Source organism: Melozone crissalis, unplaced genomic scaffold (genome assembly GCF_028551555.1).
Source record: "Melozone crissalis strain CALT ecotype California unplaced genomic scaffold, PUWL_Pcris_2 ptg000026l_1, whole genome shotgun sequence".
Lineage (NCBI taxonomy): Eukaryota > Metazoa > Chordata > Aves > Passeriformes > Passerellidae > Melozone > Melozone crissalis.
In genome coordinates this window covers 2,048,433-2,062,371 of record NW_026535804.1, presented here as the reverse complement: position 1 = coordinate 2,062,371, position 13,939 = coordinate 2,048,433, and the positions used below count along the sequence as shown (strand labels likewise).

Below are 13,939 nucleotides of genomic sequence, written 5' to 3'. Positions count from 1 at the left end.
ATCTGGTTCTGGAAAAAGATTTCCTTGGAGAGAAGTGGAAAAACTGTTTCTTTAACAGGCAAAGCACTCACCAGCCCCAAAAATAAACAATATTCAACAATACAACCCCTTGCTGCTCCAAAAGAGATGACAAACTCACAGAATCCCTCCGTGGGCTGTAGTTTGGCTTGCTCAGTCTCTCTGGTGCTGGAAATGCCGCGGCCCAGCCCCAGTGGGGCACAGGTGTGAGCACCTGGTGCTCTTCTGGGTGTTCAGTCCAGAGCAGGTGTAGACAGGTCCAAAGAAAAGGAAAACCAAAAACCACAGTCCAGGGAACTTCTCTTCCTCTGCTAGCTAAAACTAACCAAAAGCAAAGGAGGGCTCTGCCCTGCTGTCTGTCCATCTGCAGACAACAGAAGAGCAGGAATGTGGAGGAGTGAAAGGGGTTCTGAAAACAAATTCCGTGCTTCTTCTTCCTCCCTCTTTGTTCTCAGAACCAGTGTTATAAAGGTGCAAAATTTATTTCAGACAAATGGGGATACGAGCATCATAATTTCACCCCTGGGACCCCCCAAAAGACCCTCAGCGTGTGTAAGCAGAACCCAGGGGAGGGAGAATGCCCAGGACCCACGGCCCCCCAGCAGCTCTGAGATGAGGGACCCCCATAACCCCAAAGTGAGGACACTGGAAACAGGAAACTCCTGGGAGAGGTTTCTGGACTTCTTGCTTTTTGGAGGTATTTCTGGCCACCAGACACCCGGTGACTTCTAGAGATGGACTTGGCCAGTGGGACCTCCGAAGGCAATGCACTCACATCTTGTTTTTCCCCCAAATCAGGATTTCCCATTTCCAAACCTTATCTGAATAGAGGAGAAGTCTGCAAGGAAGAGGAAGATGCCTTGGGACAGCCTGGCAGGTGAGGAGGAAGTCAGTGCCCCTTTCCCCTCTGTGCTGCTCCATCTCCCAGCCCAGCACGGCCCCGGCTGCAGCACAGCCCTGGGGGGATCTCCTTGCCCTTGCCTGTGGCACAGAGGCAAATCCCATCCTGTCCTTGTCCTTCCTCCCCCAGAGCAGGAGCTGAGCATGGAGAGCAGGGAGGACAAATGCCCGCGGCAGAACCTGGTGGAAGAGGCCGTTTTGAGCAGCTCCACGGCGCAGGAAGCCAATGGGGAGGAAAAGCCCCGGAGATGCCGCACGAGGAGGGGCTGCAAACGCAGCCCAGGATGCTCTGAGGTGGAAAGACCCAGCCTGTGCCTGGAAGGCAGCCAGAGATCTGGCCAGAGCTCTAAAGTGGTGGTCAATGAGCAGCTTGATGATGGCAAGAAGCCCCACCAGTGCTTGGAATGTGGGAAGAGTTTCCGCAGGAGCTACAACCTGTTCATCCACCAGAGGATGCGTACCGGGGAACGGCCCCACAAGTGTGGGGAATGTGGGAAGAGCTTCAGGATCAGCTCCCACCTGTACCGCCACCAGAAGATCCACACTGGAGAAAGGCCCTATGAGTGTGGGAAATGTGGGAAGAGCTTCAGAGACACCTCTGACCTGATGGTCCACCAGAGGATTCACACCGGGGAACGACCCTATGAGTGTGGGGAGTGTGGACAGAGCTTCAACGTCAGCTCCGACCTGATTGCTCACCAGCGGATCCACACCGGGGAACGGCCCCACGAGTGTGGGGAATGTGGGAAGAGCTTCAGGTTCAGCTCCAGCCTGAAACTCCACCAGAGGATCCATGCTGATGAACGGCCCTATAAATGTGGAGAATGTGGGAAAGGCTTCAGGAATAGCAGCCATCTGAACCGCCACCAGATGATCCACACTGGGATACGACCCTTTGTGTGTGGGGAATGTGGGAAGGGCTTCCGTGACAGCTCTGACCTGATCATCCACCAGACAATGCACACTGGGGAATGCCCCTACACGTGCTCAGAATGTGGGAAATGCTTCAGCCAGAACTCCAATCTGATTGCCCACCAGAGGATCCACACTGGGGAGAGGCCCTATGAGTGTTCTGAGTGTGGGGAGAGGTTTCAGAGTCGATACCGTCTCCTCAAGCATCAGCAGATTCACACAGAATAGAGGCCTTTCTGCTACCCTGACTGCAGGAAGGGCTTTAAGAAAAACTCCACCCTCCTCACCCACCAGCGGATCCACACGGGGGAGAGGCCCTGACAGTGTCCCAAGTGTGGGAAGAGCTTCTCCCAGAACTCTACCGTGACCCAACACCAAGGGAGGCAGCAGTAAGGGATGCCCTACAAGTGCCCTGTGTGCAGGAAGAGCTTTGAGTGCTGCTTCAACTCCATCCGCTATTGGAGGACCACCATTGGATGGTCCACAGTGACCCTCACTGTGCAGAGACTTGGTCATCCATGGTCCTGGTGATCCATGTTGGGAAGACACCTGGCTGGTGGTCTCCACATCTTCCTGGCTCCCCTTGAGCACTTTGACGCAGCCAGAGAAAAATCCATTGGGATGCAAACAGACATCAGAATTTCATAGGGGACAGCAGAGTTTTTCACTTTTGACCCCAAAAAGTCTCACCTTTTGCATCCTATCATTTCTTTGAGTGGCATCAAGGAATACTGGATTGTGTTGGAAGTCTTTTCCAACCTGAATCATTCCATGATTGTAATTCTCTCTGGCCCACAGGCATCTTCCACAGGCAAATGGTGATGGACTGGGGCAAAAAACCCAGGATTTTGAAGACAGTGGAGTGGAAATCCCTCTAGAAAAGGTCCTTTCTACCCGCCCGGGGACACGGATACTCAGCAGCATGGACACGTAAATCCTTTTATTTTGGCTTTGATTTTCCTTCATTTTTCTTCATCCCTTCACCCAAACACTGGGGTAAAATAAAGACATTCAACTAAGACATGGATAGTGACATTGGGGGACATGGCAGGGATGGGGACAGGGACAAGGACATGGGTGCGGACATGGCTGTGGATGGTGATATAGGGCATGGGGGGGGGGGGGTGTCACAGATAGAGATGGTGACATGGGGCTCTATAGCCATGGATGAGGACATGGGGGACATGGCCATGGATGGCAACACAAGTGGCCTAGAGGACAAGTCCATGGGTTGACATGTCCATGCAATGGAGTGTCCCACGGCCAAGGACAACACATTCCCACCACCACCATGATACTGTCCCTTTCATGCTACCATTTATTCCCTGCTCCTCCCCTGGCTGTGACACCCGCTTTACAGGATGTCCCCATGTCCTGGTGACCCGTGTCACTCAGGCCCTCTCGCCAGTGGCTCCAGCAGCAGCCAGAGCCCGTCCTCGGCACGCAGGATCAGCTCGGGCTTGCGGCGCGGGGGCGGCCTCGCATTGTCTCTCCGCAGCACGAACCGGGACAGTGTCAATGCCACTGCCACCTTCATCTCAGACATGGCAAAGCTCTGCCCGATGCAGTTCCTGCCACCACATCCCCACTGTCACTGTCACCCCACTGTGAACCCAGCCAGGGACAGGGGTGACATTTGGGGACACTCCTGTCCCCACTCCAGCACATACCTGGGGCCAGCAGAGAAGGGGATGAATGACGACGGGGACCGTTCCTTGCTGTTCTCCGGACTGAACCTCAGAGGATTGAACACCTGGGGTGACACCGATGCAGTCACACCGAGGGAACACAGCTGTCACCACCATAGTGACAGGGACACCTCAGAGGGTGGCCCTACCTCAGGCTCGGGCCAGAGGTCTGGGTTGTGGTGGGTCCCGTAGATGCTCATCAGGCAGATGACCCCTGGTGGGATGGGAATGGCCACTTTAGGGACAGCAGATGAGGGTGGGTGGTGACACTGGGGACACCCTGGCCATGCCATACCCTTGGGGATGACACGGCCATCACGCAGGGGGATGTCCTCGGTGCAGCGCCGGGACACAGCAGTGACAGGAGGGTGCAGCCGCAGGCTCTCCTTGATGCACATGGTGGTGAAGGGCAGCTGGGACAGGTCCTCCCTGGGGACAAGCGGGGGTGGCACCATGCTCCCAAGCCACATGGCCGGGGTGGCCCTGGGGACATCTCACCATTCAATGTCTGCAGTGTCCCGGCCAGCCAGGAGCTCCTGGACCTCCTGGCGGCATCGCTCCTGGTGCTCAGGATGGCCGGCCAGGTTGTAGAAGAGCCATGCCAGGCCACTGGCCGTGGTGTCATGGCCTGTGGGGACACTGGGTGAGTGAGGGGACACTAGAGTGGCTCCTCCCCAGTGGCACCTGGGAGCTCGTGCTCACCCTCAAACATGAAGGTGTCAGCCTCAGCCGCGATGTCCTCGTCCGACAGGGTGCGGCCATTCTCGTCCTGCAGGGGCAAGGTGGGCCACAGGCCACTGGGGCCACCAGTCTGTGGGCCACCTGGGGCCAAATCCCATCCATGGCCACCACCCTATGGCACCACAATCCCACTGGCCACCAGCTCTATGGTCAATGCTGCCCATGGCCACCACTGTTCCACTGTGGCCACCAGTCTAGGCCCAAGCCCCCCATGGCCACCAGCATCCTACTGACCTCTATGGCCAATCCTTCCATGGCCACCACCACTCTCTTGACCACTTCCATGTCCCCATGGCCACCACCTCAGCCCCACCTTGGTGAGCAGCAGGAGGTCGATGAAGTCCATGCTGCGTCCCCGGTGGCCATCCAGCCAGGCCTGGTGGCCCAGGCAGGCGAGTGCCTGGCGCCGGCGCTGCACCACATCAGCAGTGAAAGCGTGGACAGTGGCACAGGCACGGGTGAAGCGCCGGCCATCAGAGGAGAGGCTGTAGAGCCACCAGGGGTGGAGAAGTGGCTGGAATTGGCGCCGGACCACCAACGAGCTCAGCTCCAAGATGGCCTGGATGTACTCACTGGGCTGCCTGTACCAGGGACAATGGGGGGACACTGTGGCCACCAGCATGGATGACAGCAGGACCATTGGGGCCACTAGAATGATCAACAGGGAGAGTGATTGGACAGGATGGCCAATAGGGACTATGGCAGGGCCAGCACAGCCACCAGGATGGCCAGCAGGGACAATGGTAGCGTCACCAGGGCACTCTAGGATGAACAGTGGGGACAGGCGACACTCACTCCTGGCAGTGGCTCTCGTGGCTGAAGATGCACTTCTGGAGTGTGTCCAGGGTGAGGAGGCTCAGGGGCTGCAGCACCTCCAACTCCACTGGCCCCCCACCAGCTGCCTCTGCTGCTGCCGCCCACTTGGCCTGCGGGGAAGGGCTGGGTTGGGGAGGGAATCAGGGACAGGAGACAGGGGATAAATTGGGGGGTGGGAGAGGGGGAAGAGTTGGGGAGAGGGTGTAGAACAGGAATGTGGTGATGAACGAGGGATGGAGTTGAGGTTTGGGGGCAGCTTTGAGTTTGGGGTATGGGACAGTAAAGAATTTGGGTACAGGACAGGACTCAGGATGCAGCAGTGGGTGCAGGACAGAATTTTGGGTGCAGGACTCAGGGTTTGGGATGCAGGTCAGAATTTGGGGTGCAGCACTCAGGATTTGGGGTGCAGGTGGAGACTCATGCCCATCTGGGATCTCTCACGAGCAGCACGCGGGTGCTCTGGTTGAAGATTCTCAGGTAATTCCGGAGCACATCCCCATGGAAGGCAGGCGTCAGGAGTCGCCGGTGCCGCGCCCAGCGCTGCCCATCACTCAGCAGCAGCCCCTCTCCTGGGGAGAGGACACTGGGGTCCGCTGAGGGCACCCAGGGGGTTGTCCCTGTCCCTCACCACCCCTGTCCCCTGTGACACACAGAGATCCATCTGGGGACACCCAAGGATGATGTCCCTGTCGTCCACCGCCCCTGTCCCATGCGACACACCAGGATCCATCCTGGGGGGCCACCCAGGGGTGCTCTCCCCACCCCTGTGACACCCAACTCCATTCACGGGGCACCCCTGGGTGCTGTCCCCATCCTAACCTCCCCCACTCACCCAGCCAGGGCTTGAGGAAGCCGTAGAAAATTTTGTCCTTGGGGGCCACGAAAGCTGCAGGATACAAGGATGGGGTGGGCAGGGATTCACTGGGGTGCCATCAGGTTCCCTGCGTGGGGACACTGGGGGTGGCCCCACCCTGTCTGCACCCATTAACCATCAGGTGGGGACCTTCTCCCAGCACCCATGGCCACCAAAGGATGAGGGTTGGGGGACAACCAGAGGCTGAACATGGTGACACATTTGGGTGGCCTTGGGGAACCTCAAGGACAGGTTGGTGGCCACTATGGGGGCGGCATTTGGCCTGCCAATGGTGACATCTCTGGGGACCTGTGGGCTTGGGTTGGTGGCCACTGCCTGGGCACTGCCAGGTCTCTGTGCCAGGTGCGGTGACACCCATGGGTGGCCCTGGGGACCCGTCTGATGTCCCATGTCCTACCTGAGGCACTGAGGAGTGGCCGGAGGGTGCTGGGGTGGAAGAGGCGCAGCACAGGCAGCCAGGGAAGTCCCCACCAGAGGCAGCCATGACGGTACTGGGCCACCAAGGTGTCCACCTGCTGTAGGCCTTCCTCCGTGCTCTGGCCCTGGGGACAACAGGACACGTGTGCCATTGGGGGCACAGATAGGCTCAGGGACGTGTGTGTCCTCAGGACACTGCCAGCCTTGGGGACACTTGTTTCTGCCCCACTTTCCTCTTGCAGGTGCCAACACCCTGTCCTCACTTTCCCCTTGCAGGTGCCCCCACACCGTCCTCACCATCCCCCCAAGTGCCACCACCCCATTCCTTCGGTCCCCTCACAGGTGCCCCCACCCAATTGTTCCTTTGCAGGTGCCTCCACCCCTGTCTCCGAAAGTGTCACCCCCTGTCCTCTCACCATGCCGGTGTGTCCCAGCAACCAATTGCGCCAGGGCGGGATGGGGAACTTGTTCAGCTGGCGACAAGTGGCACGGAATCGGATGACAGCCACCAGCGCATCCCAGAGCCACCGCAGCAGCACGGCCACCACAAAGGTGCCCAGGGCGACCGCACCCAGGGAACCTAGCGCCGTGGCCACCGCCATGGAACCGATCCTGGGGACAGGGCAAGGGTCGGGTGTGGGCGGTGTCACCTGCGGGGTCACGTGGTGCAGCGCTGGGTGTCACCGGATCCGCATGCCGGGCTGTTTTATTTTTCGGCGCGGCAGGCGGAGGTGCGGGCAGGAGTGCAGAGGGGAGTGCGGTAATTGTTCGTTTCCCTTTCCCACCGCCCCCACGCCGCGTTTTCCTTTCGATTCCTTTTCTCCCTTCTCGCTGGGAGAGGCTGTTACGTCGCTCCCCGCGCCGCCCCTCAGGGCCGTCCCCGCTCGGCCGGGCGGTGGCGCGGAGCACCACGGGAAAGGCTTTTCCCGCCGCCGCCCGGGCCCTCAGGCGCGGCTGGCGGCGGCCGGAGAGGAGGCGGCTGCGCGGGGCAGCGAGCGTGTGGGGCGGGCAGGGGAGCCGGGCACGGGCCAGGCTGGGCACGGGCTGCGGGTGCTGCCGGCGGCTGCGCGGTGTCTTGGCCAAGGAGACTTCTGGGTGGGTCGCTGGGAGTCTTGTTTTATGGCGTTTGTCCCACGGCTCTCCCGCTTCTCCTTCAGCCCGCGGCGGGGCCGAGCAGGAGCGCAGCGGGGCGAGGGAGCGATTCAGAAACGAAGGCGGGAGACGGGGTGGGAGCACGGCGGTGTTAGAGACGCAAGCCCCGGGCTCAGAGATCTCTCGCTGCTGCCAGTCTGGGGACGGGGCCGAGTCAGAAAGCCCGGCGGCTCCTAAAGACTCCCTCCCTCCTTCCCTCCCCGGGAGCGGTGGGGCGTGGGGAGGCGCAGGGGAGGGGCAGTGGCGGTGCTGAGGGTGACTGAGAGAGGAGGAAGATTGAAGAGCCTTGGGGTATCACCACGGAGTGCCTGTGACTGCTCCTGCCGTCTCTTTAGCAGCCCAGTCTTCTAGACTGTGAGCATGGAGTGCCTGTCTCTGCCAGTGACCTCCTGGCTCCCTAGAAGGCCCAGAGAGCCCTGCAATGTCATCATGGAAGCCGTGTGAGTGCAGGTGAGCTCAGGGCTCTTTAGAAACCTGGATCCCTGTAGGATGTGAGGATGGAAGCCTTAGGAGGGCCTTTGAGCTGAGTGCTCTTTAGCAGTTTAGAGAAACCTGGGATGTCGCTGTGGAACCATTGTCAGTGCCGGTGACATCAGAGTTCTTTAGCAGTGCAGAAACACAGGGGATGTCAGCACAGAGCTGCTGTCATTGCCTGTGACCTCAGTGCTCTTTAGGAGCGCAGCGGCCACTGGCTTGTCACGATGGATCCCCTCTGAGTGGCTGTGACAAAGCACTTCTTTAGCAGCCTGGAGCCCCCTGGGATGTCCCTGTGGAGTTCCTCTAACAGCGTGTGACCTTATGGTTCTTTTGCAACCTTGGACACATTGGAATGTCACTGCAGAGCCTGTGAGTGCCTGTGACATTACAGCTCTTTAGCAGCATGGAGACACTCGGGATGTTGCCACTGAGACCTTGTGACAGCGTGTGAGGTCAGTGCAGTTTAGCAAACAGGGGACTCCTGGGATGTCCCCATGGAGCCCTTGGGATTGGACATGACCTCAGTGTTCTTTAGGGGCTTGGAGACCTCTGGGATGTCACCACAGAACCTCAGCGAGTGCCTGTGCCAAATGGGTCCCTTAGCATGTCAAGACACCTCTGTTGTCCTCGTGGACACCAGTGACTGCCTGTGACCTTGCAAGTCTTTGGAAGATGTAAGAGCTCTGGGATGTCACCGTGGATGTCCTGTGCCTGTTTGTGGTCTCTCTCCTTCCGAGCAGGCTGGAGACAACTCTGCTATCACCAGGGACTGGAGTGCGGTGGTGGTGGTTCAGGGAGGTGAGGGTGGGGGGAGGAACGTGTGGCAGAGCTCACTGGGAGCTGCTCAGGCACTGAGTCATCAGGGACAGCACCTGAACGAACCCGGGCCCAGGAAACACTCGTGTCCCCACTGGCCAAGTTCTGTCCCAGGGAGCAGGTCTGCCCTCCGCTGGGATGGGAGGCCGTGTCACCCCACTGGAGCAGGGGACCAGGTGTACCCTGTGTCCCCAGCATGCAGAGTCTGGGCACGGAAGGCCAGGTCTACCCACTGGGGTCTCAGACATGGTGTGCCTGCTGCCAGCATGGGAGGCCTTCCCTCCTCTACCCGGGAGACCAGGTCTGCTCACCAAAACGATCACAGTAGTGCTATTTCACTGGCAGCTGGGACGCCAGCGGGGGGTCATCCCACACTGTTGAGAGTGCACCAGGCTCAACAAGGTCTTCTTCCCCTGCTGATTCTGCCAAACCTGCTCCCTTGGCTGTGGTTTCACTGGATAGTAGGTCGGGACTGTGGCAATCTTGTTCATTCATTTATTTATTCACGTCACTAAATAGATGATGAGGCATTTGGCTATTTATCGAGCATTTATTTTTATATGTTCTTTTTCTGGGTTAAGTATTGGTGTCCCATCCACCTTGGTCCAAATCAGTAGAATTTAGCCTCCAATGTAGATGAAACACAATGCTGCATCCTTGGAAGAATTGTGTCATTGCCACTGTCCTTATGTGCCATCCAGCTTTTAACTTTTTGTGGTTTTTTAAAATTTGCATAAACGATAATAACTCTACGCAGCCAAGCTAGCCTTGCTTCCAAACATCTGAACAATATCTACTGAGGTAAAGAGCATTCTGGAGACCAGCAGCACAGCAGTCTTCCCCTGCCTTCTTTTGGAGAGACCTAGGTCCTGTAGGAGCTCACTGTTTCCATAGAACCACTTGGGAAAGTCCAGTGGGAAAGTCTGCAAACCTGATACATGCTGCATTGGTGAGGTCCTGTATTTGTTTGGGAAGATGTTGATATTTCCTGACTGTATTGGGTTGACCCTGGCTGGGTGGCAGGTGTGCACTCAGTCGGTCTGTCACTCCCTTTCCCAATGGGACAGGGCAGAGAATAAGATGGAGCAAAACCAGCAGGTTGAACTAAGGCCATTTTATTACAGTAAAAGAAAGAAATAAGCAGAGATTTGTGCTTGCAGCAGCTAAAGAGAATAAAAAGTCAGTCTCTACTTCCCATCAGCGGTGATGTTCGGACACTTCCTGGGAAGCAGGCATTCAGCACACATGAGTTCCTCTGGACAGCAGATGTTGAAAACTCATGAGTACCGCCCTTCCTTCTCTCTCCCTTAGCTTAGGATCTCTCTCTCCTGAGCTGATATCATGTGGTATGGAATATCCTTTTGGCTAATTTGGGTCAGCTGGACTGGTTGTGTCCCCTCCCAGGATCTTGCCCACTCCCATCCCCTTTGGTGGGGGAAGGAATGTCAGAGGGGCAGCGCTGCTCGGCAGTAGCCAAAACACTGGTCTGTTCTGAACACCCATCCAGTTACCAGTGCAAAACATGGCACTGGAAGGCCAGTGATCTTGACCTTGGTCAGACCCAGTACAGTCTCCACCCCAATTCCGTACAATTTGTGTCACGCTTGGATCCCATATAGTCTATATACTCTCATTGCTAGAATCCTTAAGCCTTCTCTATACCAAGCATACATTTTATTAGCTACTATCACCTGTCCTTTCATATCCTTCCCGATGATCTCCATTCCACCAGAGGGTGAGGTCAGGACAGGGGAAATAGTACACCTGATGGTGTACTATTGGGCGCTGGCATTGTCTCTGTTCATCATAATCTTTTTCTTGCTCCTTGCCAAAATTCATTCTTCCATGTCCATTCTTCCCTCCTGCTACTTTACCTCCCATAACATACAACTTATGCTGTAGGTTATTCTTACCCCAAGGTTAAATCTCCTTGAAGTACACACCAGGTCTCCCCATCCTCCCGAATCACCCACCAAGTACACCCAGGTCCTCGGGCAAAGACGATCCCACAAATGGGTTTGCCTTTTCCCATGGGGGAAGAAATCCACACTGGCTTCCCCAGCCACTTCCCTATGTGTAATGCAGGAACCTTGTCTCCTTCCACAGTGTCTAAGGGCTTGGTTTAGGTGGGACCAGGGCGGTAAGCAGATCCCCTAGTGTTGACTAGCCAAGTGGCTTCTGCCAAGTTTGCATCCCAGTGCTTCCATGTCTCATTACCTGATACCCTGAACATAGTTTTTAGCAGCCCATTTTATCTTTTAATCTTCCCAGAGGCCTGTGGGTGGTAGGGAATGTGGTATATCCACTTAGAGCCATGCATCTTTGCCCAGGAGTTTGTAAGATTGTTGTGAAAATGAGTCCTACTGCCTGACTCAATTCTAGCTGGGGTTCCATGTCACCACAAAATGTGTCTTTCAAGACCTGAAATTGTTTTGGGCAGTGGGATGGTTTACTGGGTGTGTTTCCAGCCAGCCAGTTGTAGTCTCCATCATGATGAGGATATAACTCTTGCCTTGGCATGTTGGTGGCAATGGCCCAATGTAATCAGTTTGCCAGGCTTCACCATTCTGGAAACCCAGCCACTGCCCTCCACTCCAAAGATGCTTCACTCGTGTGGCTTGCTTGATGGCAGTGCATTGTTTCACACTGATGGACTCCATGGTCAGATCCACCCCTTGATCAAGACCCCATCTATGTGTTGCATCCCTTCCAGGATGCCCTGATGTTTCATGGGCCCATTGGGCTGTAAATAGCTCACCCTTTCTTTCCCAGTCTAGGTCCACCTGAGCTATTGCAATTTTGATGGCCTTATCTATCGGTCCATTGTTTTGATCCTCCTCAGTGGAGAATCATAGCTCAGCCAGGGACTTGTTTATGGAACCCAGCTGAGTTTCTTATTTATAGCCAAATTAATTGCCCAGTACAAGCCAGCTTGTACTGTAACACCTCACTGGCCATGATGGGGCTGTTGAAGGGTGAGCTGGTTCTGCTGATTACTCCTTGGCTCTCCAGTTGTCGAGTTAGTTCTTGGATAGGAGTTACAGAGTCTTGGTTTGTGTGATACTGCCACCAGTGCACCGTCCTGGTAGCAATTGGTACTTACAGGTCTTGCACCTGCAGCAATCCTACAATGAAGGGATCTTCTGAGAGGCCAGGCAGGGTGGATAACTGTTTGATCTTCTCTGCATTCACTGTAGCTACACCAAAAGCCCATTGATACCCTTTCAAATCTTGAAGTACCTTTTCCTGAGGTAGTTGATGCCTAGGGTACATGGGGCCCCTGGGCCAGTCACAGTGGGGTGCTTTTTCCATCTGTCCCCTGTTAAGCTCACCTCAGTCTCTATTACAGATAACTCCTGGCATCCCCCTGTCACTCCAGAGATCCAATAGGTTCTGCACTCTTGTGCCTTGGTGGCGTCAGTGTACACTGTGCAATGGTATCTACTAAAGCTTTGTACCTCTGTGGATCGGATGTGCCAGGCCATGGAATCCACACAGACAGGGGTTTTGGTAGGCCTGCAGAGGAGTCTTGGCTCTGGAGCCTGGAGCGCCACCTCCCCCTCCTTCTCCAATGACCTTGTTTTCCCTCGCATGTTCTTACCTCCTTCTCTTCTTTAACTAGATGCAAAAACCTGTGACTTTGTTTTGATTTCTCTCTTAAATATGTCATCACATAGGCATTCCCAGCCTCTCTCATTGGCCCAGTTTTGGCCAGCAGCATGTCCCTCCTCAGAGCCATTAAGGATTATCTCTGCTGGACATGGTCGACGCTTTCAGCAGCTTCCTACAGGAGCCATCTTTGTGGCCCCCCTGCTGCCAAAAACCAGGCTGTGCAAAACTCACCTTTTGGGTTACAGCTTCTTGTAAAGATGTGTCAGTGCGTTCATATCCAATTGTCACATCCACCAGAATGCCTGTTTTTCTCTTACAAAGATCAGATCTGCTACATAGTTCACTGTTGTGTTCCCTCACAATGTGGCTCTTGAAGCAGTGTCCTTTTTAGCTTTGTTGATTGATATGTCACAGATGTAGTTGTGTCTTTTAATCCTAGCCTTTTGTGTTGTTGGACAGTTTCTAATGATGTGGGAGCATGTTTCATTTTCAGGCTTGCAGTGTCTGCAGCTTTTGACGCTTTGATCTTGTCTTCCTCTTGCCAGGAATTCCCTTGTGTAGACATTGGCCCACAGCTGCAGTGCTGTTACTAGTTCTCTGTGAGGTGTGCCTCTGTATCTTGAGATCCAGAAATTGCTGATATTATCCTTCTTAAAGTCTGTAATAGCACAGCCTTGGGATACCAGCTGTTTCCATTTCCTAAATTCCTGTTTCCTCCAGTTACATGCTTGTGGATACTGAGTTTTTGGAGTAGCTGCTTTCCATTTTGACGTTGTATCATCACCAGCACCATCCAGCAGTTCTATCTAGGTTTAGGCTTCCATATTGACAGGATCTTTTCTTGATCTCCTCCAGCTCTCATCCATAATTTCCTATATACTTGACCTAAGCATTCTTCTTTCAGGATCAATCTTAAGGCATCATCTGAACATTGGACAAGTCCATGTAATTTTCAAGCCTGTGTACTTGGATTGAGTCCCATCAACTTCGTGATACCCAAACCCTCCATCCTTGGCTACACTTAACACCATGTTCGTGTGATGCAGTTTGACATTACACATGCATGGTGTTAAGTGTAGCCATTCCTTGACAGTTGATCGAATCTGTAGGTCAGGGGATTCAAGGAGCCCTGATTTTGCATCCATGTGGTCTGCCAAGTACATTAGTCTGGGGATGATGAATGTTTTTTTGGAGTGTCAGTTTTCTGAAGAAGTTTTAACATGATGATATATATTCTCATCCGTATTACTCACCAAGCTAACAACATGGGAGTCCACTTCCCTTTGCTGCAGACCATGTAGAAAATGTGCTGGTGGCTCACGGTGTCAAAAGCCTTAGCGATGTCCACAAGTACGACACCCAGCAGTCTGTGTTCTCTTTTGGCAGGTCAAATTATTGTTTGCAGGAGTATCAAATTTTCAGAGCATCCCCCTGCTCTTATAAAGCCTTGGATTGAGGGGGGCATACCTTAGTCAGCCTTGCTGTCATTCTGGAGAACAGAAGACAGAACCAATCT

The 13,939-nt window shown here is 54.8% G+C and overlaps 2 protein-coding genes across 2 annotated transcripts; one reads left to right on the top strand and one right to left on the bottom strand.

Moving 5' to 3' along the window:
• The first annotated feature begins 813 nt into the window (after window positions 1-813).
• On the top strand, window positions 814-2,489 carry LOC128938568 (zinc finger protein 239-like). The gene is made up of 2 exons (XM_054278885.1): window positions 814-895; window positions 1,049-2,489. The coding sequence occupies exons 1-2, from the start codon at window positions 874-876 to the stop codon at window positions 2,056-2,058; spliced, it is 1,032 nt and encodes a 343-aa protein (XP_054134860.1). The 5' UTR covers window positions 814-873; the 3' UTR covers window positions 2,059-2,489.
• A 728-nt stretch (window positions 2,490-3,217) lies between these two features.
• Window positions 3,218-6,968, bottom strand: LOC128938565 (cytochrome P450 4F4-like). Its single transcript, XM_054278881.1, has 12 exons — window positions 6,783-6,968; window positions 6,347-6,491; window positions 5,908-5,961; window positions 5,517-5,644; window positions 5,055-5,185; window positions 4,573-4,840; window positions 4,221-4,287; window positions 4,017-4,146; window positions 3,814-3,947; window positions 3,668-3,732; window positions 3,501-3,583; window positions 3,218-3,401 (listed from the first exon to the last, which is right to left on the bottom strand). Exons 1-12 carry the CDS (start codon window positions 6,966-6,968, stop codon window positions 3,218-3,220), a joined length of 1,575 nt encoding a protein of 524 aa, XP_054134856.1.
• Window positions 6,969-13,939: the final 6,971 nt, after the last annotated feature.